We start from the raw sequence: 23,318 nt of genomic DNA, 5'->3' as shown, positions 1-23,318 counted from the left end.
GCACTTGTTGATGGCCCAGCATTGCAATCTGCATCAATATGCAGAAGTGTTGCACTTTCATCACACTGAACGATTCTCTTCAGTCATCATTGGTCTCCTTGCAAGATCCTTTTCTGGCCACAGTGATGTCAGAGATTTGATGTTTACTGGATTCTTGATATTCACGGTACACTCATGAAATGGTCGTATGGGAAAATCCCACTTCATCACTGCCTCGGAGATGCTGTGTCCAACCACTCGTGGGCCAACTATAACACCTCATTCAAACGCACTTAAATCTTGATAAGTTGCCATTGTAGCAGCAGTAACCAATCTAACTACTGCACCAGACACTTGTTTTCTTATATAGGCATTGCCGACCGCAGTGTCGTATTCTGCCTGTTAACATATCTCTGTATTTGAATACGCATGCCTATACCAGTTTTTTTTTAGCACTTCAGTATATTGTACTATACTGCAGTGCCTGCATTTTTATTATGGACTCTGCAATGTCCGTAAGACATTCATGCATGCATGTGTGAAGAACATTGTAGGGTAGGGGTACATTGTAAACACGCAAGCACTGCAGTATAGTATTTCATGCCACAACAAGGCCGTGACAATAATCCAGAGTCTCTCCATGTGCAGAAATCACAGCAATTGTGCAAGTACAGGACATAGACACACGGTGAAAAACAGACGTTTGGGCCAGTCCTGGAGGCACCTTCGGATGGCTGAGGTGGTAAAGGTGACTGCTCGCATAAATCGGGAAGTGTGGGTTTGAGTCCTGGTCTAGCACAGATTTTCACTGTCAGCAATACTTGGACCAGCTGGAGTCTGATCATATTTACAGTTGTGAATACATTTCTGGGATGTTTTATTGTTTATCTTCCAGTGCTGATGAATTGTGGATGTGTGCGCCACGGAAATAATATGGATTAGTGAATGCACTTTAAAGAGTCAATCATCATCCAAATGCAATACATATCTATAGCAAGCAAAATGACATTTAATAATAAGGGTGTTGTAATACTGAGCAATGAGTAGCAGAAACATGGCTTTCAAAACATTTAGTAAATATCTTTGATCAAGTGTCAGTGTGCGAACCATTCAATGAAACATAATTGATATGGGCTTTCGGAGCCGAAGGCCCACTTGTGTACTCTTGATGACTGCACGACACAAAGCTTGACGCCTCACCTGGGCCCGTCAACACCAATATTGAACTGTTGATGACTGGAAACAAGTTGCCTGGTAGAACGAGTCTCGTTTCAAATTGTATTGAGTGGATGGACGTATATGGGTGTAGAGAGAACCTCATGAATCCATGGACCCTGCATGTCAGCAGGGGACTGTTCAAGCTGGTGGAGGCTCTCTAATGTTGTGGGACATGTGCAGTTAGAGTGATATGGGACCTCTGGTATGTCTAGATACGACTCTGATGGGTGACACACACGTAAGCATTCTGTCTGATCATCTGCAGCCATTCATTTCCATCGCACATTCCGATGGACTTGGGCAATTCCAGCGGGACAATGCGACAACCCACACATCCAGAATTACTACGCAATGGTTCCAGGGACATTCTTCTGAGTTTAAATACTTCTGGTGGCCACCAGACTCCCCAGACATGAACATATATATTTATATGGATAGGTGTCTGTTCTTTCGGACATGCCCGAATGAACAGACACCACTGAAGACCTGCAGCCGTCTAGAAAGAAATTAGAATTATATTAGTACCTTCAGCTGCTGACGGGCGTAGATATATATCAACGGGGACTGTCTGTTCTTTCGGACATGTCTGAAACAACAGACACCATATTCACACAAATATATAGTTCTGACAATACCAGCCACGACCTTCTTCTTCTCCTGTGCAGATGCACACATATTCCCTGAACTCTTGGTAAGAATGTCTTCCACGAGTAATGAGTGTATTGGGGTGGGACACTACAGATGTAGTGTGTGGACATACAAGGTGAGAATGCGGATTTCGCGGGAGGCGTGCGCGAGATAGTCCCTGCAGTTCCACTATCCTCTGTGCCCTTGGTGGCTCACATGGACAGAGCGTCTGCCATGGAAGCAGGAGATCCCAGGTTCGAGTGCCGGATGGGGCACCCATTTTCACCTGTCCCTGTTGGTATATATCAACACCCATCAGCAACTGAAGGTATTCATATAATTCTAATTTAGACATGAATATTATTGAGCATATCTGGCATGCCTTGCAGCGTGCTGTTCAGAAGAGATCTACACCCCTTCATACTGTTGTGGACTTATGGACAGCCCCTGCAGGATCCATGTTGTCAGTTCCTTCCAGCACTACTTCAGACATCAGTCGAGTCCATGCCACGTCTTGTTGTAGCGCTTCTGCGTGCTCACGGGGGCCTTACACATATTAGCCGGGTGTACCAGTTTCTTTGGCTCTTCAGTGTACATATTTATTATTCACATTACCTCAGTGTGTGAGAAACTGCGTGCTGTTACCGAGTTTGGAATTCGAAGAGTTTGGCCGCACATGGAGCACCATCTCCTTCAGCATGACAATGCCAGAGTGCTGTGACATCTGAAGCAATCCAACACTTTGGGTTCACTGTCATTGGTCATCCTCCATAAAGCCCCGACTTGGCCCCAACCGATTTTCATCGGTTCCCAAACTTAATGAACACCTTTGAGGATTTCACTTTGATAGTGATGAAGCGGTGCAACCCACCAGGTTAGCCGAGAGCACTAATGCGCTGCTTCCTGGACTCAGGTAGGTGCGCCAGCCCCTGATCGAATCCGACCGGCGGATTAACGACGAGGGCCGGTGTGCCGGCCAGCTTGGATGTGGTTTTTAGTCGGTTTTCTATATCCCCTAGGTGAATACCGGGCTGGTCCCCACGGTCCGCCTCAGTTACAAGGCTCGCAGACATCTGAACACTTTCGCACTATTCCATGGATTACACTCTTTTCAGACAGTTGGGGTACGCTAATTTCTTCCCGGGGGGTACAGGGTGGCGGCAGTAAGGGCATCCGGCCACCCCTTAACTAACATTGGCACATACGATTAACCATGCTGACTCTGCTTCTGTGCGGGAAAACCGGCACACGCAAGAGAAAGAAAGAAAAAGTAATGAAGCGGTTCAAGCAGAGGTAAGGTTGTGGCTCCACCAATAAAGTCAAACACTGGACAGTGACGGTATAAACCAACTGGTCTCCTTTGGGAGAAATGTGTTCGTCGCCAGGGTGACTATGTTGAGAAGTAAATATATAGACATGAAGAATAAAGGTATATAATGTCAATAACGTCTGATTTATTTAAAAAGCTTTAAGCGTTTCACATAAGGAAATCAGGGACATTACTTTTCAGCACGCCCTCGTATGCAGTGCAGGCGCAAGCCATTGGCCAGTATCATTACTAGAAACTTTTAATTCAGGCTACTTGTTTGGGAAAGTGCTGTACCTGAATTAAATACAATTAAAAATGGCTTGGTTATTACGTTTCTTATGATATTTTCCATTTTACTTAGAAATATGTTCCCTTATAGCTAGAAAATGTTATTTTTAAAATTGAAGTAGTGAGTTGTGAATATGATATCAATTTTTTGTTTAAAAAAACACACAGTTGCTCATTGCGATTTTAATCAATCTGGCTGAATACCTTAACCATTTAAATTCTCGGGGATTTTTAATCTCATCAGTTCTTCAAATCATAAATTGTAGTACAATTTTATACATTTACGTTATAAGCATTGGTTGGTGTGGTAAAGCCTTTTAATTCGAGAATAGCTCTAATATGCTACTTTTGCAGATTAGGTATCAGAAAAGTTTCCTTGTTAGTGTCCACAGCAAAGGTTTAGCCTATCATAAATACGGACATGATTTTTACTATTGAAGAATCGTAGGTCTTACTTGAGCTTGTTAATAACGAAGGTGGTTCCACCGTATATACGTATATTCTTCAAGTCAGCTCTGACCTTGAGGGCTTCCAAGTTTCTGTCGATAGCCAGGGCAGGAATAACCAGCGGCTCACACGGCGGTACCCGCATCTTAGGAATTCCTGGGATGCAGAGGTTTCATTGCATTAATCACAGACACTGTTCTTATTAACCGCACAAATGCGATAAAAATGTAATTGCTTATTGCTCTACTTTAGTTGATAAAAATCGCGTCACTAAAATAAAGAGCGAAATGTCAAACATTCTAAGGCCATTTTTTCGCAAAACGCGTTTCAGTGCTCTCGTGTTCCCTGTACTCTGTTGTTCCAGGTAGCAAGTCGTGGAGAAAATGTTTCAAATATTCATTACTAGACGGCACACAATCCTAGTGCCAACCGGTTCGCTTCCTTGAGGAGTTCAAAGTGCCATGCGTCAAAGTGGTGTGGTAAGCAGGGTGCTTTTGTTTGTATCAATAAAACAGCATTGTAATGGAAGGTGATAGTTTAATATGAAACTTGTTACCAGATCATACAACTGTGCAGCTCAAAATAAAAATAGCACGGCTGTGTTTTTAAAGATGATTCTGGTATGTTTGGGATGATTTGAAGAGATAACATAAAAGTTTTTGATGGGTGGGAACAGCATTTCTAGCTATGCCACAGATTTTGCAATCATAGAAAAACAGAGGAAGGGAAGCATAGCTCATGTTTCGTAAGATTTACACAAAATTGTTGAGTCAGCTAACGCTATGAGCTCACACCAAGCAATTCCAATACATGTAACTCGTTCCTATGATATTTAAAGATGCTGCAAGAACTTCTTTATCAGTGCAGGCGTTGCAAACCCAGTACGATGAAAGAGCCTCATACTCATCCACCTCAAATAATTATTATTCTTACTCTGAAACTGGAGAACTGAAAAATATCAATGTGTTCAAAAGAGGAAAGACCATGGCTGACGTATACCATGCCTGCTTTATCTGAAAGACCAACCATGTTTATCAGTTGCAAACAGGATGACCTGTTGACAAAACTACGAATTCTTCCTCAACAGAACAGTGAGTTATATAGTAAACTTTGCAACATCTGATCCCAAGAATGGAGTTGTAAGAAAGAGAAGTCAGTACTGAAAGATGTTTCCGTTAACATGATAGCTCTACATGGAGGCACCAGCAGCCCCGACAGGTCACCGCTGACGCGCCGGCGCCCGGACCCACGACCCCTAATGACGTTGCAGTCTATGTATTTCTTATATCGCTTTTGGAAGAAGCAAGCCAGGTGTAAGTTATTCTTTTGTAAAAAATGTATAAGATATAATAAATGGATTTTGTTGGCTACAGTTCTACTAGTTATAATATGACCGCTATTTTTATGTACTTGTATTATCACAAACAAAATACTGAACATTAATGGCATTTGAAATAAAAGCTTTCTTAGTGGCGCTTGGAACCAGTAAGTCCCCTGGTATGGCACCTAGAGCTACATTAAGAAAATTTTTATTTTATAATTTGACTCATTCTGTGGCGATGAGGTGATCAGGACATCTCTGTGATAACAGAATACCTTCTCAATATTGTGAGTACAAAAAGGTTCAGTAAAAATAGAGTAGTTTTTTTTTTGCTTCTCCTGACAAATGTGAGATTTTGCACTTACAATGTTTTACATTTCCACTCTTCAAATATGTATAGCATTCAAGTTACAACAAAGTGCACGATACGTTCCGTGTAGCTATGATGAGACTAATACAAATCACCAGTAACAGTAACATACTTGCGAGTGCAGTGACCTCTCTGTCGTGCACGCCTAATCCATCAACGAAAACGAAATTTGGTTGTGTCTTATGGAGAGTAAGCCGTAACAGTGTCCGGCAAGGTAGCTCAATTTATTACACTGAAGACGCTCTACGTTCTGACTATAATAGATACGGGTGGTGTTACAGATACTTGTTGTACTACATGTTGAGGGCCTCAGGCAGCTGCTATTCCCCGTTGAGCACATAAAGGTGCCTAAAACAATCTTCATAGCAAAACTCGGCCGCAAACTGCAGCTGAAATGAAGACGCTCCTGTAGAATTTTCGTTGGAAAGTGTTTGGTCACCCTCCATAAAACCCGGACTTCCCCTCCGATTTCATTTCTTTGCTCACATGAACAGCTGCTTAGGCGGTTGCCTTCTACAATGAGAATATTGGGAAATTGGTACAACGCTACAATATGCTGTATTCCTAAGTCGGAGCGGTGACTATGTAGAGAATTACCTGAAAGGTTAGCTAAATTTTGCAAATAAAAGAGTTTTTTATTTTCACTGTGGTTTCCATTTCGCGACCGATCGACCATGGAAAAAAAGGGCCTCATATGTTCGACAGCAACCCGAAACAAACGAAATTCGGTCCTCAATATGCAGCAGCTATGACTCTTGCTCCAAACACTGTCACAGTCATGTTGACATTGCAGTTAATGTGATCGTCTCTGCACATCCCTGAACAGGTCATAAACTGTCGGACATCCAGCTAACAGGATCTAAGAAACTATATGGGAAATAGTAAATCTCAAGGTAGTTGTAAGTTTTATAGCTTGTTGTCTCACAAAAATCGATGGATTTCATAGTATTGTCAGTGCCAGAATCGCTCTTGCTATCGATGTGGCTTCTTTCGATCGATCTTGTACACGGTTACGAGGAATATTTCCTGTGTATCAGAACCGTTAGCAAAATCTTAAAATTACGCTTTGAGATTCAGTAAACACCGGCGAGAAAACATTTCTCTGTGTGCCCGTGGTGTCCGACAATTCTAGCTAGCAAAAAAGTCAAAATGCCATCTTTATGGCTTTACGCTGTAAACTTCAGAAAATTTGCTCACAATGATTGTGCAGACACGACTACTTTTCATTTCTGTCGGAATCAGAGTTTGTTGCGGAACATTGATGGTCATTTCCAGTAAATTTTTTTCGCGATTACAGAAAGTTCTGGACTCCAGTGTAGAAAAAGTGCAAATAGTAATAAACACTGGAAAACAATTATTTCAAAACTATTAAATGTTGCACATAAGCTAACTGTAATAAATAAGAAGAACGGTCATGGCTACACACCTTTGACTAGGTGAGGCGTAATGGCTTCCACAGACTTGACGACGCAGGCATCGTACTGCGGGTCACTGCGTTTGCAAATGGGTACGTTGTTTGCTGTTCGGAAGAAAAATGTAGTTACAAAATGACAATATTACATGACGTCTCTTTCAGGTAGTTACATTTATTTACATAATTTCATGATGAGTACTGGAGACTTGGATGCCAATTTATTTACTAATGAGAATGTTAGCTTTTTGAAGCGTTGACGAGCAAGATTACAAATCTTATCAATATTATTTACATTAGTTACCTAGAGTACAAAGCACCAGCCCCAGGATTGATCGACCATGCATTGGATTACCAGATGAAGTCGTAGGATACTTCTATTTCGAATGCGTAAATCCCACGTTGTTTTTCTTTATACTGATAATCACTTGTGGTAACTAAAAGTCACTAATGTGGCTGTCTTTTTCCCACAGCGAACTCTTGAACGTGGAGACATTGATGAAAAGAAATAGTCTTCCCATTTATTGGCATACGCCGCTATGTGCCATCACTTATGAGCTGATAAACAAACCTCTTGTGACGAAACGAGTCCGTCATTTGAACCATGTGGAACGGGTCAGTTTACAGGACATGTATACATGATTGGTGTTCACATTAATGGATGCATTATTTTTTTTCAGTCCTTACTCATGCAACTGCACTTAACTGTTTTTTTTTTTCCTTTTTTACTGGCTACGAGTTTTCAAGTAAAACTTCATCAGTAGAATAGGGGGAGTAGACCAGAAGAAATGATTTTAAATTTGATTTAAAACTTGCTTTGCTATCTGTCAGACATTCTTATGTTACTGGACAACTGAAAAAAAAAAAAAAAACGTTGCTGTGTATTGACCTCCATTCTGAGCCACTGACGTCTTTAATAATGTGTAATAAAGGTTATTTTTCGCTCCAATGTTGTAGGTATGGACATCACCGTGCTTCTCAAATTGTGATGGATTATTTATCACGAATTTCATCGGTGAAAATGTATATCGTGGCGGCGCAGTTAAAACGCCTAGCTCCTTGACGAGGCCTTACATGACATCCGTGGGTTAGCGCTTAGCACCACATGTTATTCTTACTGCTCGCTTCTGTGCAAGCAGTACTTTCCTTTTAAGTGATGAGCTACTCCAGAAAATTATTCCACGCGACATTATTGAGTGGATATATGTCTGGAGGGTGAGATGTTTATTTCCAAGATTAGCAGTTGTACGAAGAGCAGAAGCAGCTTAACTGCGTGAGAAGCTCAGTGACATGCTTCTTGCAGTTCAAGTTTCCATCAATATGCATACCCAAAAATTTGTAGCATTCTACGCTATTTACTGACTCCTGATCATGTGCTGGCTCAGTTGTTGGCAGGACTCTGTTTGTTGTGCAGAACTGAGTGTAATGTGCCCTTTTTTTTCAAAATTCAAATAGAGTTCATTTTCAGAGCAGTGGAAGTGGCGATACGGAGGCAGCTGACAATTCCGGTACAGCTCTGTGCACAACACAGTGCATCCCTGGTGGACATACCAGTGCACACTCTGTCAAATGCCAACTAATTTAAATCTGAGTATGATTAGCTACATTTTATATAGAGAAGGGGAAAGGTTGTTCATCTTGGTGCTTATCTTCGTGTGTTCTGCGCTTGTCTATAGTGCTTGTAGAAATTGCTGCGTGCTGTCGTCCTCCCGCCCGAAGCGCAACGCCGGCAGTCAAGCGAAGTAACGGCCCCACTTGCCGCTATACACACTGGCTGACCACTTTCGATTATTACGTCACAGTGACCGAGCGAAATGAGCACGGCACCAGTAACGGTAAACGCAACCGTTCAGCTTTATACACACGTGCTGCTCTCCCGCGGCCGGTTGGACTGCGTGGGGTGTCTCCACACTTGACTAGTCGGCCAGCGCTCCTCGAATGGCTGCTTGTCACGTGTCAATGGTGGCCTAAATAAGCCCAGCGGGCACTCCTGCCGCTTCACGAGACTTTCCGCATCTGGCGTAATAGAAGCACCGAGAGATATTAACAAATCGTTGTTCATAGACCTACATCGATACTTTGCAAATCACACCTAAGTACCTGGCAGACGGTTCAACGAACCACCTTCACAATAATTCTCTGTTATTCCACTCCTGAACACCTTGCGGAAAAAAGAACATCTATTTTTTCTCGTGCGAGCTCTGATTTCCCTTATTTTATTATGATGATAATTTCTCGGTATGTAGGTCGGCACCAACAAAATAATTTCGCAGGAGAAGGTTGGTATTGAAATTTCGTAAGAAGATCCCACCGTAACGAGACACCCTTTTGTTGTAATGATGTCCACACCAAATCCTGTATCATGTCCGTTACACAATTTCCCGTATTTCTCGATAATACAAAACGTGCTGCCCTTCTTTGAACTTTCTCGATGTACCGGTACTCCTTTAATCCTATCTAGCAAGGATCCCACACCGCGCAGCAGTACGGACATGCGTGGTATAGGCAGCGTCCATAGTAGATCTGTTGCATCTCCTGCCAATAAAACGCAGTCTTTGGTTCGCCTTCCCCCATTATTTTCTGTGTGCTCTTTCCAATTTAAGTTGTTTGTAATTGTAATTCGTAGGTATTTAGTTTAATTTACGGCACTTAGATTTGATTGATTTATCGCGTCACCTAAGTTTAAAGGATTCCTTTTAGTACTCATGAGGAAGACCTCGCACTTTTCATTATGTAGGATCGAGTGCCAGTTTTCGCACCACACTGAAATCTAAATAGTTTTGCAATTGATTTTGATCTTCTGATGACTTTACTATGAGATAAACAACTTACGACGGCTGCTCAGATTGTCTCCTACATCGTTTATATAGGTAAGGAACAACAGGGGGCCTATAACATTACCTCGGGGACGCCAGAAACCAGTTCTGTTTTACTCGATGACTTTCCGTCAATTACTACCAACTGTGACCTCTGTGACAGGAAACCACGAATCCCCTCGCATAATTGAGACGATATTCCATAAGCACGAAATTTGATTACGAGCCGCTTGTGCAGTACGGTATCAAAAGCCTTCTGGAAATACAGAATCAATTTGAAGTCCCTTTGTTCATAGCACTCAAAAATTCGTCTGAATCAAGAGCTAGTTGTGTTACACAAAAACAATGTTTTCCAAATCCGTGTTACTGTTTGTCAATAGATCATTCCTTTCGAGGTGATTCATAATGTTCTAACATAATATATACGTTCAAAAATCCTGTTGTGTATCGACGCTAATGATACGGCTCTATATTTTAGTAGATTGCCCCTATTGCCTTTTTGAATACTGGTGTGACCTGTGCAGCTTTCCAGTCTTTGGGTACGGATCCTTCGTCGAGCAAGCTGTTGTATATGATTGTCAAGTATGGAGCTACTGCATCAGCATATTTTTTTAGGAACCTGTTATACATTGGATCGGAAGACTTGCTTTTATTGAGTAATTTATATTGCTTCAGTACTCCGCGGATATGTACTTCTAAGTTACTCATGTTGTCAGCTATTCTTGATTCGAATTCTGGAAAATTTACTTCTTTTTCTTTGGTGCGGGAATTTCGGTAGGCTGTGTTTAGTTACTCTGCTTTAGCGGCGCTGTCATCAATAGTACCTCCATTGCTATCGCTCAGAGAACACATTGATTGTGTCTTGCCGCTAGAATACATTACATACGACCAGAATCTCTCTGGATTTTCTGTCATGCTTCGAGACAATGTTTCGTCGTGGAATCTGTTGTAGTCGTCTTGCACTGAAAGCCGCGCTAAATTTCGAGCTTGTATAAATCTTGGGAGTTTTGCGTTCTTATAAATTTAGCATGATTTTTTCATTGTTTCTGCAACAGTGTTCTGACCTGTTTTGTGTACCATGGGGGATCAGCTCCGTCGTTTGTTAATTAATCTGGTGTAAATCTCTCAATTGCTGTCGATAATATTTCTTTGAATTCAAGCCACATCTGGCCTACACTCATCTTGTTAATTTGGAAGGAGTGCGGATTGTCTATCAGGAAGGCGTCAAGCGAATTTTTATCTGCTTTTTTGAATAGATATATTTTTCGTTTGGTTTTGGTGGATTAGGGAGTTACGTTATTCAGTCTCGCCACGACAACCGTGTTTGATGGTCGTTATTAGCTCAGAACCATTTGTTGCTCGTAGGTCAACTATATTTTCACAATCGTTCACTATTCGATTGGTCTCATATACTAATTGCTCGAAATAATTGTTAGAGAAGGCGTTTATCACAATTTCGGAAGATGTTTTATGCATACCTCCGTACTTACACATGTATTTTCGGCAAAATATCGAGGGTAAATTGAAGCTATTGTATCGTCTGAATTGGAAGGTCAGTAAAAGCATCCCATTATTATTTTATTCTGGTTGCCAAGAATGACCCCTGCTCATACTAACTCACAGGAACTATCTACAATTTCGCAACAAGATAAACTACTTCTAACAGCAATAGACACCCCACCGCCAACTTTATTCAGCCAATCATTTCTGAACACCGTTAGGTCCTTCGCAAAAATTTCGGCTGAACTTATCTCCGGCTTTAGCCAACTTTCTATGCCCATAACGATTTGAGCATCAGTGCTTTCAATTAGCGCTTGGAGCTCTGGTACTTTCCCAACACAGCTACGACAATTAACAACTGTTTACAGATGGTTCCTCGTCCTATGTTCTTCCTGTGTTCGAGCTGCACCCTCAGAGACTGAAGCCCTTGGGTGTGTTTCCCCGAGGCCCTCTAACCTAAAAATCCACGCCACACAGCCCCCGCTACCTTAAGTAGCCACGGCTGTTTTCCTCAACTCTGATCATTAATACATGTCTATCATTTGAAATAGGAGACTTGTAAGTGTTTGTACATGACGTGAACGTCAGATGCAGCAGGAAACACATTCAGACGGTCTCTGAAACAGGACTAATGCGGCGTTCTCGATGGCCGTGGTGCTGCGACTTTCCAGATCTGACAACGTTGCTGGAACGGGTGGAATGTAAGCTTTGCTGCTGACTAATCCCCGCGGGAAGAAAGCCGGCGAGATGGCTGGCTATTTGGAAAAGATACTGTCAGCAGCCGATGCGCGACGAATCCTTCTATCTATACAGTCTTCGATTTAGATATTCGTGGACGTTAGTAAGCCAGTGGAGTCCCGTCTTGTTGCAAAACGCACCCAGCTCCTTGTTCTTCGCACTGAATTGTTGCTTCAAGCAATTTGCCAGCAAGCAATAGACGAAACACACTGGTCAGCAGCGAGGCAAAAGCATTTACTTTGGACTGCCGCCATCGATAGCAGTGGCACCATGGGTTTTCTTGGACCATATATCTTGACATGACTGATTTCGACTCTCTGTGAGTCCCTCCAAATAATCCCTCGTTCTATTCAGTTTGTAGCCTTAAAATTTAACAAAACACCTACGCATCTGTTTATTTATTTAGCGTGATCTGATTAGGATCATCAGGCCTTCTCTTGCACTGGACCAGGGTTTCATATTTACTCTATTTGTTGCATTGCAATTTTAATATGACTACTGTTAAAATGATTTGAGTGTCTGCAGTGGCAGTGTGAATAAATTATACTGACCATGAACTAACAAGGTTAATACCGGCATTACTTGTACTACTGCAGCTGCAGCGACGAATACTGATGATGCTGATAATAATAATAATAATAATAATAATAATAATAATAATAATAATGACATTAATAACAATAATGATAGTGGCAGATATGAGAAAAATAGAAAAATTTGTAGGTCTACAAAATATGTGTTTTCTGATATAGCGAGTTTTGGGAAAAGGAAATTTAAGAAGACTACATCATCTAAGAACACCGGGAAACGAGGAAGATCAGGTTGGATAAAGGGATGTACAAACATAACGTCTACGTGCCAGTAGATATGGTCATTACCCGCCTTCTGAACCTGAAGATGTTCTTTAGTTCCCTAATATAATGCAGGAGGTTGCTCCAGAGTTGTGTTCCTGCCGCTGAGATCTTCGAGAAAGTGGCTGAACGATGGGGTGGGACAGAAAGGATTTTGCTCTGATGGGGACGAGTACTTCGGCCGTGTTGTTCAGGTAAGACCGTTAAGGGCGAGGAGAGATGTGAGGAACATTGTTCATTGATAAGACAATACAAAAGACAGGCGGTATGGAAATCTCTGAGCTTGTCTGCACTCAGCCAGGATACTTGTGCATACGATGGTGGAACGTTATCGAAAAGTCGAACACGGTCAATCGTAACCAGTTCCAGGGGCCTTGAGCTTTCCTGAGAAAGGACTTGGAGGGTAACATCTCTGTCATCAATAACTGAAAGTATAAATGTTCGTACAAGATTCATTTTCAGATCGAGAGGAATGAGCTTTTTGTATTTTTGTAGGGCATAGAGAGGTGCACGGTGCAGTTACGTTCTCAGTCCAATCTAGATTTTCACCTATTCTTACTCCTATTATTGAAGGAGATAAGTTGATATTTGTCCCATTTCGGGTTAAAGAAGGTAGGGATTCTAGATATTTTGGGCTAATGATCCTAGAATGACCAACCAGTACCCCTTGACTTATGGATGGGTTGAGCTTTAACCTACATCCTGCATCATTGTGACAGTACAAAGGTTTATAGGTTTGGCATTTGGACACTACTGGACGTCATCAGCTTACATTTGGTATATGCAATAGGACAAAATTGGTGACATATCATTCACGTAAAATGGAAAGAATACTGGACCTAATAACGAACGCTGATGGACATCGGATGCTACTAGCTTCCATAGTGACATTACGGTGTCCGACGTAAAGCATTGCTGGCGAGGTGTCAGGTATGAGCGAAATCATTGCACTGCACTTGGCGAGAAATTTAGGCTGCCAAGTAAAATATCATAGTCGACGGAATCAAAGGCTTTGCTGAAGTTTAAGAAGCACATGATAGTTGCCTCCTGCGCGTCTGTGGCAAGCTTCAGGTCATCTGTTACTTTTATTAAGGCAGTTGTTGTGCTGCGACGTTTACGGAAGCCTAACTGCTATTTGTCTATTAGCTTGTTTATAGTCAGGTTCTTCATTACCTGGTCGTGGACCGTCAAACGTAAGGCCTCGGACAGTGCAGGAAGAATGCAAGTAGACCTGTAATCAGAGAGCGCTACTGGAGCATCCTTTTTAGATAATGGCTTAACTAGTCGCTGTTTCCCGGCTTGAGAGAAAACACTTGTGGTTAAGGAGTGCTTGAAGATGTCTGTTATAGTGGGCAGTAATGGGTCAATAATAATCTTCATCATTTGCACTGTGATGTCACTAACCCGTAGTTGCCACATGAGTTAAAGCTTCCACGATGCCCATTCCCATAACTTTCCAGAACTAAACCTGCTGTTGCTTTTAGTTGCAGCAATTGTTATCTGGCGCTCCAGAATGATTTCTGTCGGTTCTGTAGGAAATTTTCGCTCATTTGTTCTACTGTATCTTCACTTGTGATCTCATTGAGTCAGTTTCGCAGGTAATGGAGCAATTCAGTATCATGAACTGTAAATATTTTTTGATTGTGATTGCAAGAGAAGCACGGCGTTTAAAAGATAGTTTAACAGTAACAACACCGACTATCCGCGCGTATTCAGCCATATCTCATCCACGATCGGTCATTAACACTGTTATGCTATCCAGTAATCTGCTTTCCTCCGACTAGATGGCATATAGAACCTAATGATGACATCACAACTTTATTTCCTGAGTTGGTGTTTAGATGACATATGTATGTTATCTTGATGAAATGTAAATTTCTGAGATCGCCCAATAATTTAAAACAACTCCGTATGTTGAAGGCAATCGTGCAGTTTACTCGCTCGCACACCTTCCCTTAAAGCTAGATGGAGTGACTGGTAAGGGAAACTTATCGTGTGAAATCAACGTGCATCAGACAAGTTGGACGCTTCTACTGTGCACTGTAGAAAAAGATAAGACGTCGGATCATGACACCTTGTCGACAGCGAGGTCATTAGAGACGAGACATAAACTCGGAAAAAAGAAGGATGGGGAAAGAAAACACATGTGGTCTTATTTAAGAAACCACCCTCGGCGATCACTTAAGTGAACGCCGAAGTCAGAGTAGCCGAATGGAGAACTGAAGGTTGCTGTCCGAAATGCTGGTTCAGTACGTCAACCAGTCGATCCCAGTGGCACAGATATAGTCGTGCACCCTTGACAATGAACTGTCCTCCAGGTTGAAATTTCTTGTACATTGTCACTATGAGTGTAAATTGCGAACTTTAAGTTGTGGATTTATGCGAGAAAGAAGAATAAAGGAAAAAATTATGTTATTTACATCATAATTCGAATGCATTTCTGTACTAAGATTATAGGTTAAGTTATTATTAGCAAATTCACAATATATACTGTTGTTTCTTTTCTTTCTGCGTTGGTTCTTGAATACAGAATTACTACTAAATTATAATCGGCTCTCTCGATTGTAAACACTGGGTATGATGATCGCAACGAATTATTGTAATGCGGTAGGTCTGAACAGCCAAGCTTCTTGGGGAAACGAAAGCATTTATTGGAACTTGGAGAACGACTGACCCGCAAATCCTCCCGAGGACTAATATTATTTAGATCTCACAGAAAGGTGCCATTTGCTGTTGAAGAGCAGCAGCAGTTTCTAAGTGTGTCGAGTTTAGTATATAATTGGCAAACGATTAACAGGTGCTGCAGGTACCAAAAAACACCGGAAGGTTAATGGTTGAGGGGTTTCTGTGCAAGGAGGGAGGGGGGGGGGTGTTGAACAGAGGACTCAGGTCAATAGTGGCTCTCATCATAACTCACCAAATTTTATTGTTTTCAGGATGTCCACAAACTGTAATGAGTTAGTAACTAACGCGATTAATAGCCAGAACCAGCGTCCTTTGGGAGGCTAGAAGGTATGCCAGCGTACAGTCTGCTGACACGAAATCATTACAGTAGGCGTTTGTGATACATTCAGCTTTGTGCTCCTTCGATACAAACTCTGTGGGATGACGTCATTGGTAGTGGTTCTTGTGCTTCGTGACTTCTTGTAACCTGGAGCAGCAGCCTAGGAGTGTTACTGTGACGGCGAATGTTTGATCCTTGTCGGTTTTCTTCAAGCACGTGTCCTTTAAGACTTCTTCAAGTAGTAGATTTCGTGGAGAACAACAATGGACTTCTCACTGAGTCATGAAGCGCGAGTAGTGCTCGATATGGCGTGGTTTCCGACGCTGTCTGTATATGAGAGATGAAGGTGGGTCCACCGGCAAGAGACGGCAAGGGAAATTATTCTCCCTGAAACACCAGTGACTGCTAGGGATCTACCGCAGTTTAAAGCTCACGTTAGCTAACAGGATAAATATACACCTAAATGTAACATAATACCACAACACATTAACTTAAAACATAAGACATAATCTGTCATACTGAGCTTTCTTTTATTTAGACTTTCCACATACAACACGCAGTAGTTTCTGGGAAAGCACAGTAAGTGATGGCACACGTTTCATGAGAGTGGATAAAGAAGAGTGAGGGAGACAAACGAACCAATTTCATTTAATAATTGCACTGTAGACCAGATACGAATTGATTTAAGTTTATGTAACTCTCGACCAACATTCAAGATCTTTTAATACCGGATGAACGAAGTGAAAAGTTACCGAACGAACACTGCAGACCTGACAAATTTTACATACGTCTGACTGAATTTAATCCTAGCTTATTTATGCATTTACACTACTGGCCATTAAAATTGCTACACCACGAAAAAATGCAGTTGATAAAGAGGTATTCATTGGACAAATATATTATACTAGAACTGACATGTAATTACATTTTCGCGCAATTTGGGTGCATAGATCCTGAGAAATCAGCACCCAGAACAACCACCTCTGGCTGTAATAACGGACTTGATACGCCTGGGCATTGAGTCAGAGAATGGATGGCGTGTACAGGTACAGCTGCCTATGCAGCTTCAACACGATACCACAGTTCATCAGGAGCAGTGAGTGGAGTATTGTGACGAACCAGTTGCTCGGCCACCATTGACCAGATGTTTTCAATTGGTGAGAGATCTGGAGAATGTGCTGGCCAGGGCAGCAGTGGAACATTTTCTGTATCCAGAAAGGTCCGTACAGGACCTGCAACATGCCGTCATGCATTATCCTGCTGAAATGTAGGGTTTCGCAGGGATCGAATGAAGGGTACAGCCACGGGTCGTAACACACCTGAAATGTAACGTCCACTGTTCAAAGTACCGTCAATGTGAACAAGAGGTGACCGAGACGTGTAATCAATGGCAGCCCATAACATCACACCGGGTGATACGCCAGTATGGTGATGACGAATACACGCTTCCAATGTGCGTTCACCGCGTTGTCGCCAAACACGGATGCGACCATCATGATGCTGTAAACAGAACCTGGATTCATCCTGTCTGTGATGCAGCGTCAAGGGTAACCACAGCCATGGTCTCCGAGCTGATAGTCGATGCTGCTGCAAACGTCGTCGAACTGTTCGTGCAGATGGTTGTTGTCTTGCAAATGTCCCCATCTGTTGACTCAGGGATCGAGACGTGGCTGCACGATCCGTTACAGCCATGCGGATAAGATGCCTGTCATCTCGACTGCTAGTGATACGAGGCCGTTGGTATCCCGCACGGCGTTCCGTATAACCCTCCTGAACCCATAGATTCCATATTCTGCTAACAGTCATTGGATCTCGACCAACGGGAGCAGCAATGCCGCGATACGATAAATCGCAATCGCGATAGGCTACAATCCGACCTTTATCAAAGTCGGAGACGTGGTGGTACGCATTTCTCCTGCTTACACGAGGCATCACAACAACGTTTCACCAGCCAACGCCGGTCAACTGCTGTTCGTGTATGAGAAATCGGTAGGAAACTTTCCTCATGTCAGCACGTTATAGGTGTCGCCACCGGCGCCAACCTTGTGTGAATGCTCTGAAAAGCTAATCATTCGCATATCACAGCATCTTCTTCCTGTCGGTTAAATTTCCCGCCTGTAGCACGTCATCTTCGTGGTGTAGCAATTTTCATAGCCAATAGTGTACATTCTAAGAAAGAGAGGAGGAAAGAAGAGGAAAAAAGAAAGAAAAACAGGGAAGCACTAAGAAGGAATTATCCGCATTGGGCGGAAATCGGTAGATATGATGTGCACGCACAGAGAAAGAGCTTCTCAAACTGCACAATAACAGTCACTAACGCGTTGGTCCACCTTTCAATCTTATACAAGCAGTTATTAGGCTTATCATTGATTGACAGAGTAATTGGATATGCTCCTGAGGGGTATAGTGCCAAATTCTATTCATTTGGTTAAAACAACAGTTGAAATCGCAACATCATTTGTTTATTACGACCGGTTTCGGCTTATGTTAAAGCCATTCTCAGATTTTTTGTCGCCCTGTGGCTTGTGCTGGCTGCTCCTCTGTTCACGTGATACCACGACCGTACGCGATCCACGGACAATGTTGTCTAAATTTATGAAATTCTGTTCAACTGGCGCGTTACATCCACAAAATCCCAAACTGGTTGGAGATCCCTGCCCATAACACCCAAAACGTTCCCAACTGGGGAGAGATCCGGGGATGGGATCTTGCACGCCAAAATAATGTTAGGCAAGCACGAAGAGAAATGTGAGCCCAGGTTTGCTTGCCCTGAAGGGCAAAGTGGTGCAGAATATCGTCGTCGTACTTCTGCGGTTTAACTATTCCACTGATGACAACCAAAGAGTTTCTGCTAGGTAAAGAAATGACAGCGAGCGACAGTCGGGTTGGTGTCCACCAGTGTCTGAATCGTCTCCAGACGCGTCTTTGCTGGTCATTGGGGTTCAGCTCCAAGCAGGACTCATCGATGAAGACATTTCTAATCCGGTCAATTAGATTTCACACCGAAGACGTTTGGTTTACATCCTTACAGCACACCGGTAGTCGACAATATTCTACGCCCCGTTGGGTGCCCTTAATGGCAAGCTGTTCTGGGCTTACATTTCAGCAAGATAGTGCCCTATCATATACAACGAGAGTATCTACTGCTTGTCTTCGTGCTTGCCAAGCCCTACTTTGGCCAAAATGTTCGACGGATCTCTCCCCGATAGGGAATGTTTGGAGCATTATTGGCAGGGCCCTCGAACCAGCCGGGATTTTGACAGTCTAGCACGTCAATTGGACAGAATTTGGCACGAGATCCGTCAGGAGGAAATCCAAGAAGTCTACCAATGAATGTCAAGCCGAATAACTGCTCGCATAAGGGCCAGGGGTGGACTAACGCGTCGTTGAGTTGCTCAGCTTTGAAGCTCCTTATCTCGAATAAATCATCCAATTTGTCTGAAATTGTAATCATTTGTTTATGTGTACATGTATATAACATCTATCGATTTCTGTCCCATTCGTGGTGCGTCGTTTTTTTTGTCTTAGAGCGTATTTTACGTGGCAGTGTTCTCTACAACCCATGATTTCGTGAAAGGTGAATGCAATAGAAATCGAGCTCTTTCACTTGGTGGACATCTCCGGAGGTGAAGAAGCCATGTGTATGATGGGTTTTTTGGGACTCATAGGGTATCAGTAAGACTATTTTTAACGAGGGAAAAAAATTCCCAGTTGCCATTACAAAAAGATATTTGTTTGTTGAAGAAGTATTGACCGCCGCGCGGTCTACGGCGCTGCAGTCATGGACTGTGCGGCTGGTCCCGGCGGAGGTTCGAATCCTCCCTCAGGCATGGGTGTGTGTGTTTGTCCTTAGGATAATTTATGTTAAGTAGCCTGTAAGCTTAGGGACTGATGACCTTATCAGTTAAGTCCCATAAGGTTTCACACACATTTGAACATTTGAAGAACTGACCGAGATTATTGCGAATAAAGAACGTGTATGAACTTTTGTTTCAGAATACCACCCATTCTAGATTTCGTTCCATCTGACTTTCCCTGTTTCCAAACCTCAAAAAATTATATAGGCGCAGTGAACTCGTGGAATTCAGGAGTTCTGTGCGGTGAAGGAGTAACTGAGCGTCACGTGGGGAGATTCCAACAACCGCCTATAGACAGTGAGATTTAGCCACCTAGGCGCCTTGCCGTGCCTGACACTCGGAGGCGAAAATTGTTCTCGAGAACGTGCCATGGTCATACTTAAGTCGCAGTATCGTTCCATTCATTGTTTTCCGCATGAACACTATGTAAAGGTTTGCAAAATAGATGGTGTCTCTTACGTCGGATCGGTTGAACCTATCGATCTCAGCCATCGGCTTTGACCTTTGACGTAATAGTGTGGCGTGTGTCGTCATATGGAAGCAAACTAAGATAGAACACAGAAGAGATAATTTTTATTTTGCTTATACATCATTTTATGGAATGTTAGTTGTGGTGAACAACTGGTGTGTAACATAACCCCAAGACAGGTCTAGATTAGTTTCTAACATGATGGCTCGGTTGTGATAGGGCGAAGTCAACGAATGTGATGTCATCAAAATAACTAAGTTTCTTGTTATGGTGTATATTTTACATATTGGATTCCGAGGAGTAGTTTATGAGGTGTGTGAGAAAATGAGTGAGATTGATTATTTATCTATCAAAGTTTTTACTTTTTCAAACAACAATATTGTCCTCTCTGAAGTAGTTCCCTTCAGCAGCTCTACACTTGCAGAGTCGTTGTTTCCAGTCTTGATAGCCGGCCGGAGTGGCCGTGCGGTTCTAGGCGCTACAGTCTGGAGCCGAGCGACCGCTACGGTCGCAGGTTCGAATCCTGCCTCGGGCATGGATGTGTGTGATGTCCCTAGGTTAGTTAGGTTTAACTAGTTCTAAGTTCTAGGCGACTGATGACCTCAGCAGTTAAGTCGCATAGTGCTCAGAGCCATTTGAACCATTTGAACCATCCAGTCTTGATAGCAGCGCTGAAAAGCTTCGGCTGGTAGGGCCTTTAACATGTCGGTCATATTTTTTGCGAATGTTCTCCAGACTCCCAAAGTGATGTCCTTTAAAGGCATTTTTCAATTTCTGAAAAAGGAAGAAGTCACAAGGACACGTATCAGGTGGGGTTGTGGAATGACAGGAATGCCTTTTGAAATCAAAAATTCCGTGATGGAAGTGGCCGTGTGACATGGGACGTTGTCATGATGCAGCATCCACTTGTTTGCAATGTCCGGTCTCACTCATTTCACCTTTTTCTGAGTCTTTCAAGGACATTTTTGTAAAACACGTGGTCGACAGTTTGTCTTGGAGAAACAAATTCTTTATGCACAATATGCCTGTTGTCAACAAAAAAAATCAGCCTTTTTTGATCTTTGCTTTGCTCATTCGAGCTTTTTTCGGTCGGGGAGAAGTCGGTGTGCCACTCCTCACTTCACAGCTTTGTGTTAGGATTGTAGCAAAAAATCCAGGATTCATCAATATGCGATAACACTACTGAACCAGCAATGGTCATTGGCAGTCCTTTCAAGAAAATCAACGCACACGTTTCTTCGACAGTCCTTCTGTTCAGTTGTGAGATTTTTGGCGCCACTTTTCCACAAAAATTTCGCATGTGAAAATCCTCGATCAAAATTTGTTGTACGGTGAAACTGTTTAACAGGTCACCATCATCCTTGCTGTTAACGTCGGTCTGATCTTACAAGAGCACTCACTCGTTCGACTTTTTCGTCGGCTTTTCCCTCAGCAAGATTCATCTTCAGCATGTTCTCGGCCTTCCAAGAATTATTTGTGCCAGTGAAAAATTTATGTTCTTCATAAGGAATGTTCCCCACACGTCTGTTTTCAGCTTTTCAAAGGCCACACTCAAGTTTACACAGAACTTAGCATAACGTTCTTCTAAGTTCCGCTGTCCCATTTTCCTAACACGCGACAAAAACACAACTTCACTATGGCTATCTCAAATATCACGTGATGGTTGTGCGGAGCTTAATCCGGGACTGAGCATCTGGAAGGGACGAAAACCACGGTGTACACAAGTAGAACAACGAAGTGTACCCAGATCGCTCGCAGTGTTTTCAGTCTCATTGCTTTTCTCACACGTCTCGTATGGCCACCATTTTGATGACATCGTGTGTCAAAGTAGAGAGGTGATACCGATAGGATAAGTATTACTCTTCAGTAATCTGTAACCACGTTTCCCTCTGTCTCTTTCTGCGCAAACTGCGGTCCGACACGATGCGCATTGCAGGAGATTTGAAAACATTTTCTTTTTAACTGTGTGAACAAACAAATGGAACCTCTCTGTACCCAATATATCGATCTAAATGGTGATGACAAGAAATACATTTTCTATGGTTTCTAGCAAGCTAATCAGTCTTCCGTCGTATAATACACAGCTGCATATTGTATTAATAAATAATGACGAATTCCGATAGAAACTAGAGAGCTGGCTCGGTCTCGCGTCAACAAATACGGAAACAGTAAGTGACTCGCATTTCAGTTGAAAAATAATATTGAAAAACGTTGTATGAATGTGCTTACCTTAAAGATATGCAATCCTGTGTGGCATTCTTAAGCCGTTGCAAAATCTGCTTGATACGCGCAGTTACCCACATGCAGAACTAACTGGGATTTGATCGCAATATTTGTTTTTCCGACCCGCTGCGAAAGCGACCGTTGACCACGTCTAAGGCGGGTGAGAAAGTGCTGACGCAATCGCCTGGCTGCTTGCTGCTTGTTTAAAGCCTACTCACGGTGTTAACCCGCATCCTCTGCAGCACACTGACACGGGGTTTGTGCAAGGAAACCGACAGTCCCATCTACGACTCTGTGTCACTACTAATACCGGATACCGGCACCGGGTATTTGTCTTTGAAACAGAAAACATGCCGTGCGTATATTGATAACACGATGTGCATTGACTATCTGAAATTATTTCCACACTTCGCGAAAGTAGATACAAAGTTTGAATCAAAGAAGCAAAATACAGATGAAATTGCATTTAAACTATGAGAAAAACTTTACACGTAAAGTCCGAGACAGAAGACCGCATAAATTAAAGCATTTTGTTAATCCCCTCTTCAGAATGGCAATGTTCGAATTTTTTTCCATGTTTGTTTTTCCTTGAATCTTAGCGCTCTTTGTAACTTTCGTGTCTGTTTTGTATACCACGTGGAAGCTCGATGCCTACATTTTTGCTGCACGGATCTTCAAAGATCAATTCTTGGTAGCTCATACACTGATGACAAATGGGGATGTCTGCCTTTCATTCAAACTACAAATCTCCAATTTATATATACTTTATTATGGAGAAAAATATTCTTTTGTTTTACCTCACTGACAGAAAAAATCGCAACACCAAGAAGGAGTTGTTCGATGTAAACGGAAGTTGGTAAGCGTGTTTCTACATCTGAGAGATGATATCA

At 42.5% G+C, this 23,318-nt stretch overlaps 1 protein-coding gene across 1 annotated transcript in view; it reads right to left on the bottom strand.

Annotated features, from left to right (window-relative positions):
• LOC126337062 (circadian clock-controlled protein daywake-like) overlaps nt 1–23,318 on the bottom strand; it is a 65,696-nt gene that overhangs the window by 27,981 nt on the left and 14,397 nt on the right. Inside the window, exons 2-3 of the mRNA XM_050001391.1 lie at nt 6,986–7,078; nt 3,877–4,024 (exon numbers count right to left, since the gene is read on the bottom strand). Of these exons, the coding sequence (XP_049857348.1) occupies nt 3,877–4,024; nt 6,986–7,078 (241 nt within the window). The remainder of the gene's footprint in view (nt 1–3,876; nt 4,025–6,985; nt 7,079–23,318) is intronic.

The sequence above is a fragment of the Schistocerca gregaria genome, chromosome 2 (genome assembly GCF_023897955.1).
Source record: "Schistocerca gregaria isolate iqSchGreg1 chromosome 2, iqSchGreg1.2, whole genome shotgun sequence".
Lineage (NCBI taxonomy): Eukaryota > Metazoa > Arthropoda > Insecta > Orthoptera > Acrididae > Schistocerca > Schistocerca gregaria.
The sequence above is the reverse complement of the archived record's forward strand: the minus strand, read 5'-3'. Positions and strand labels throughout refer to the sequence as shown.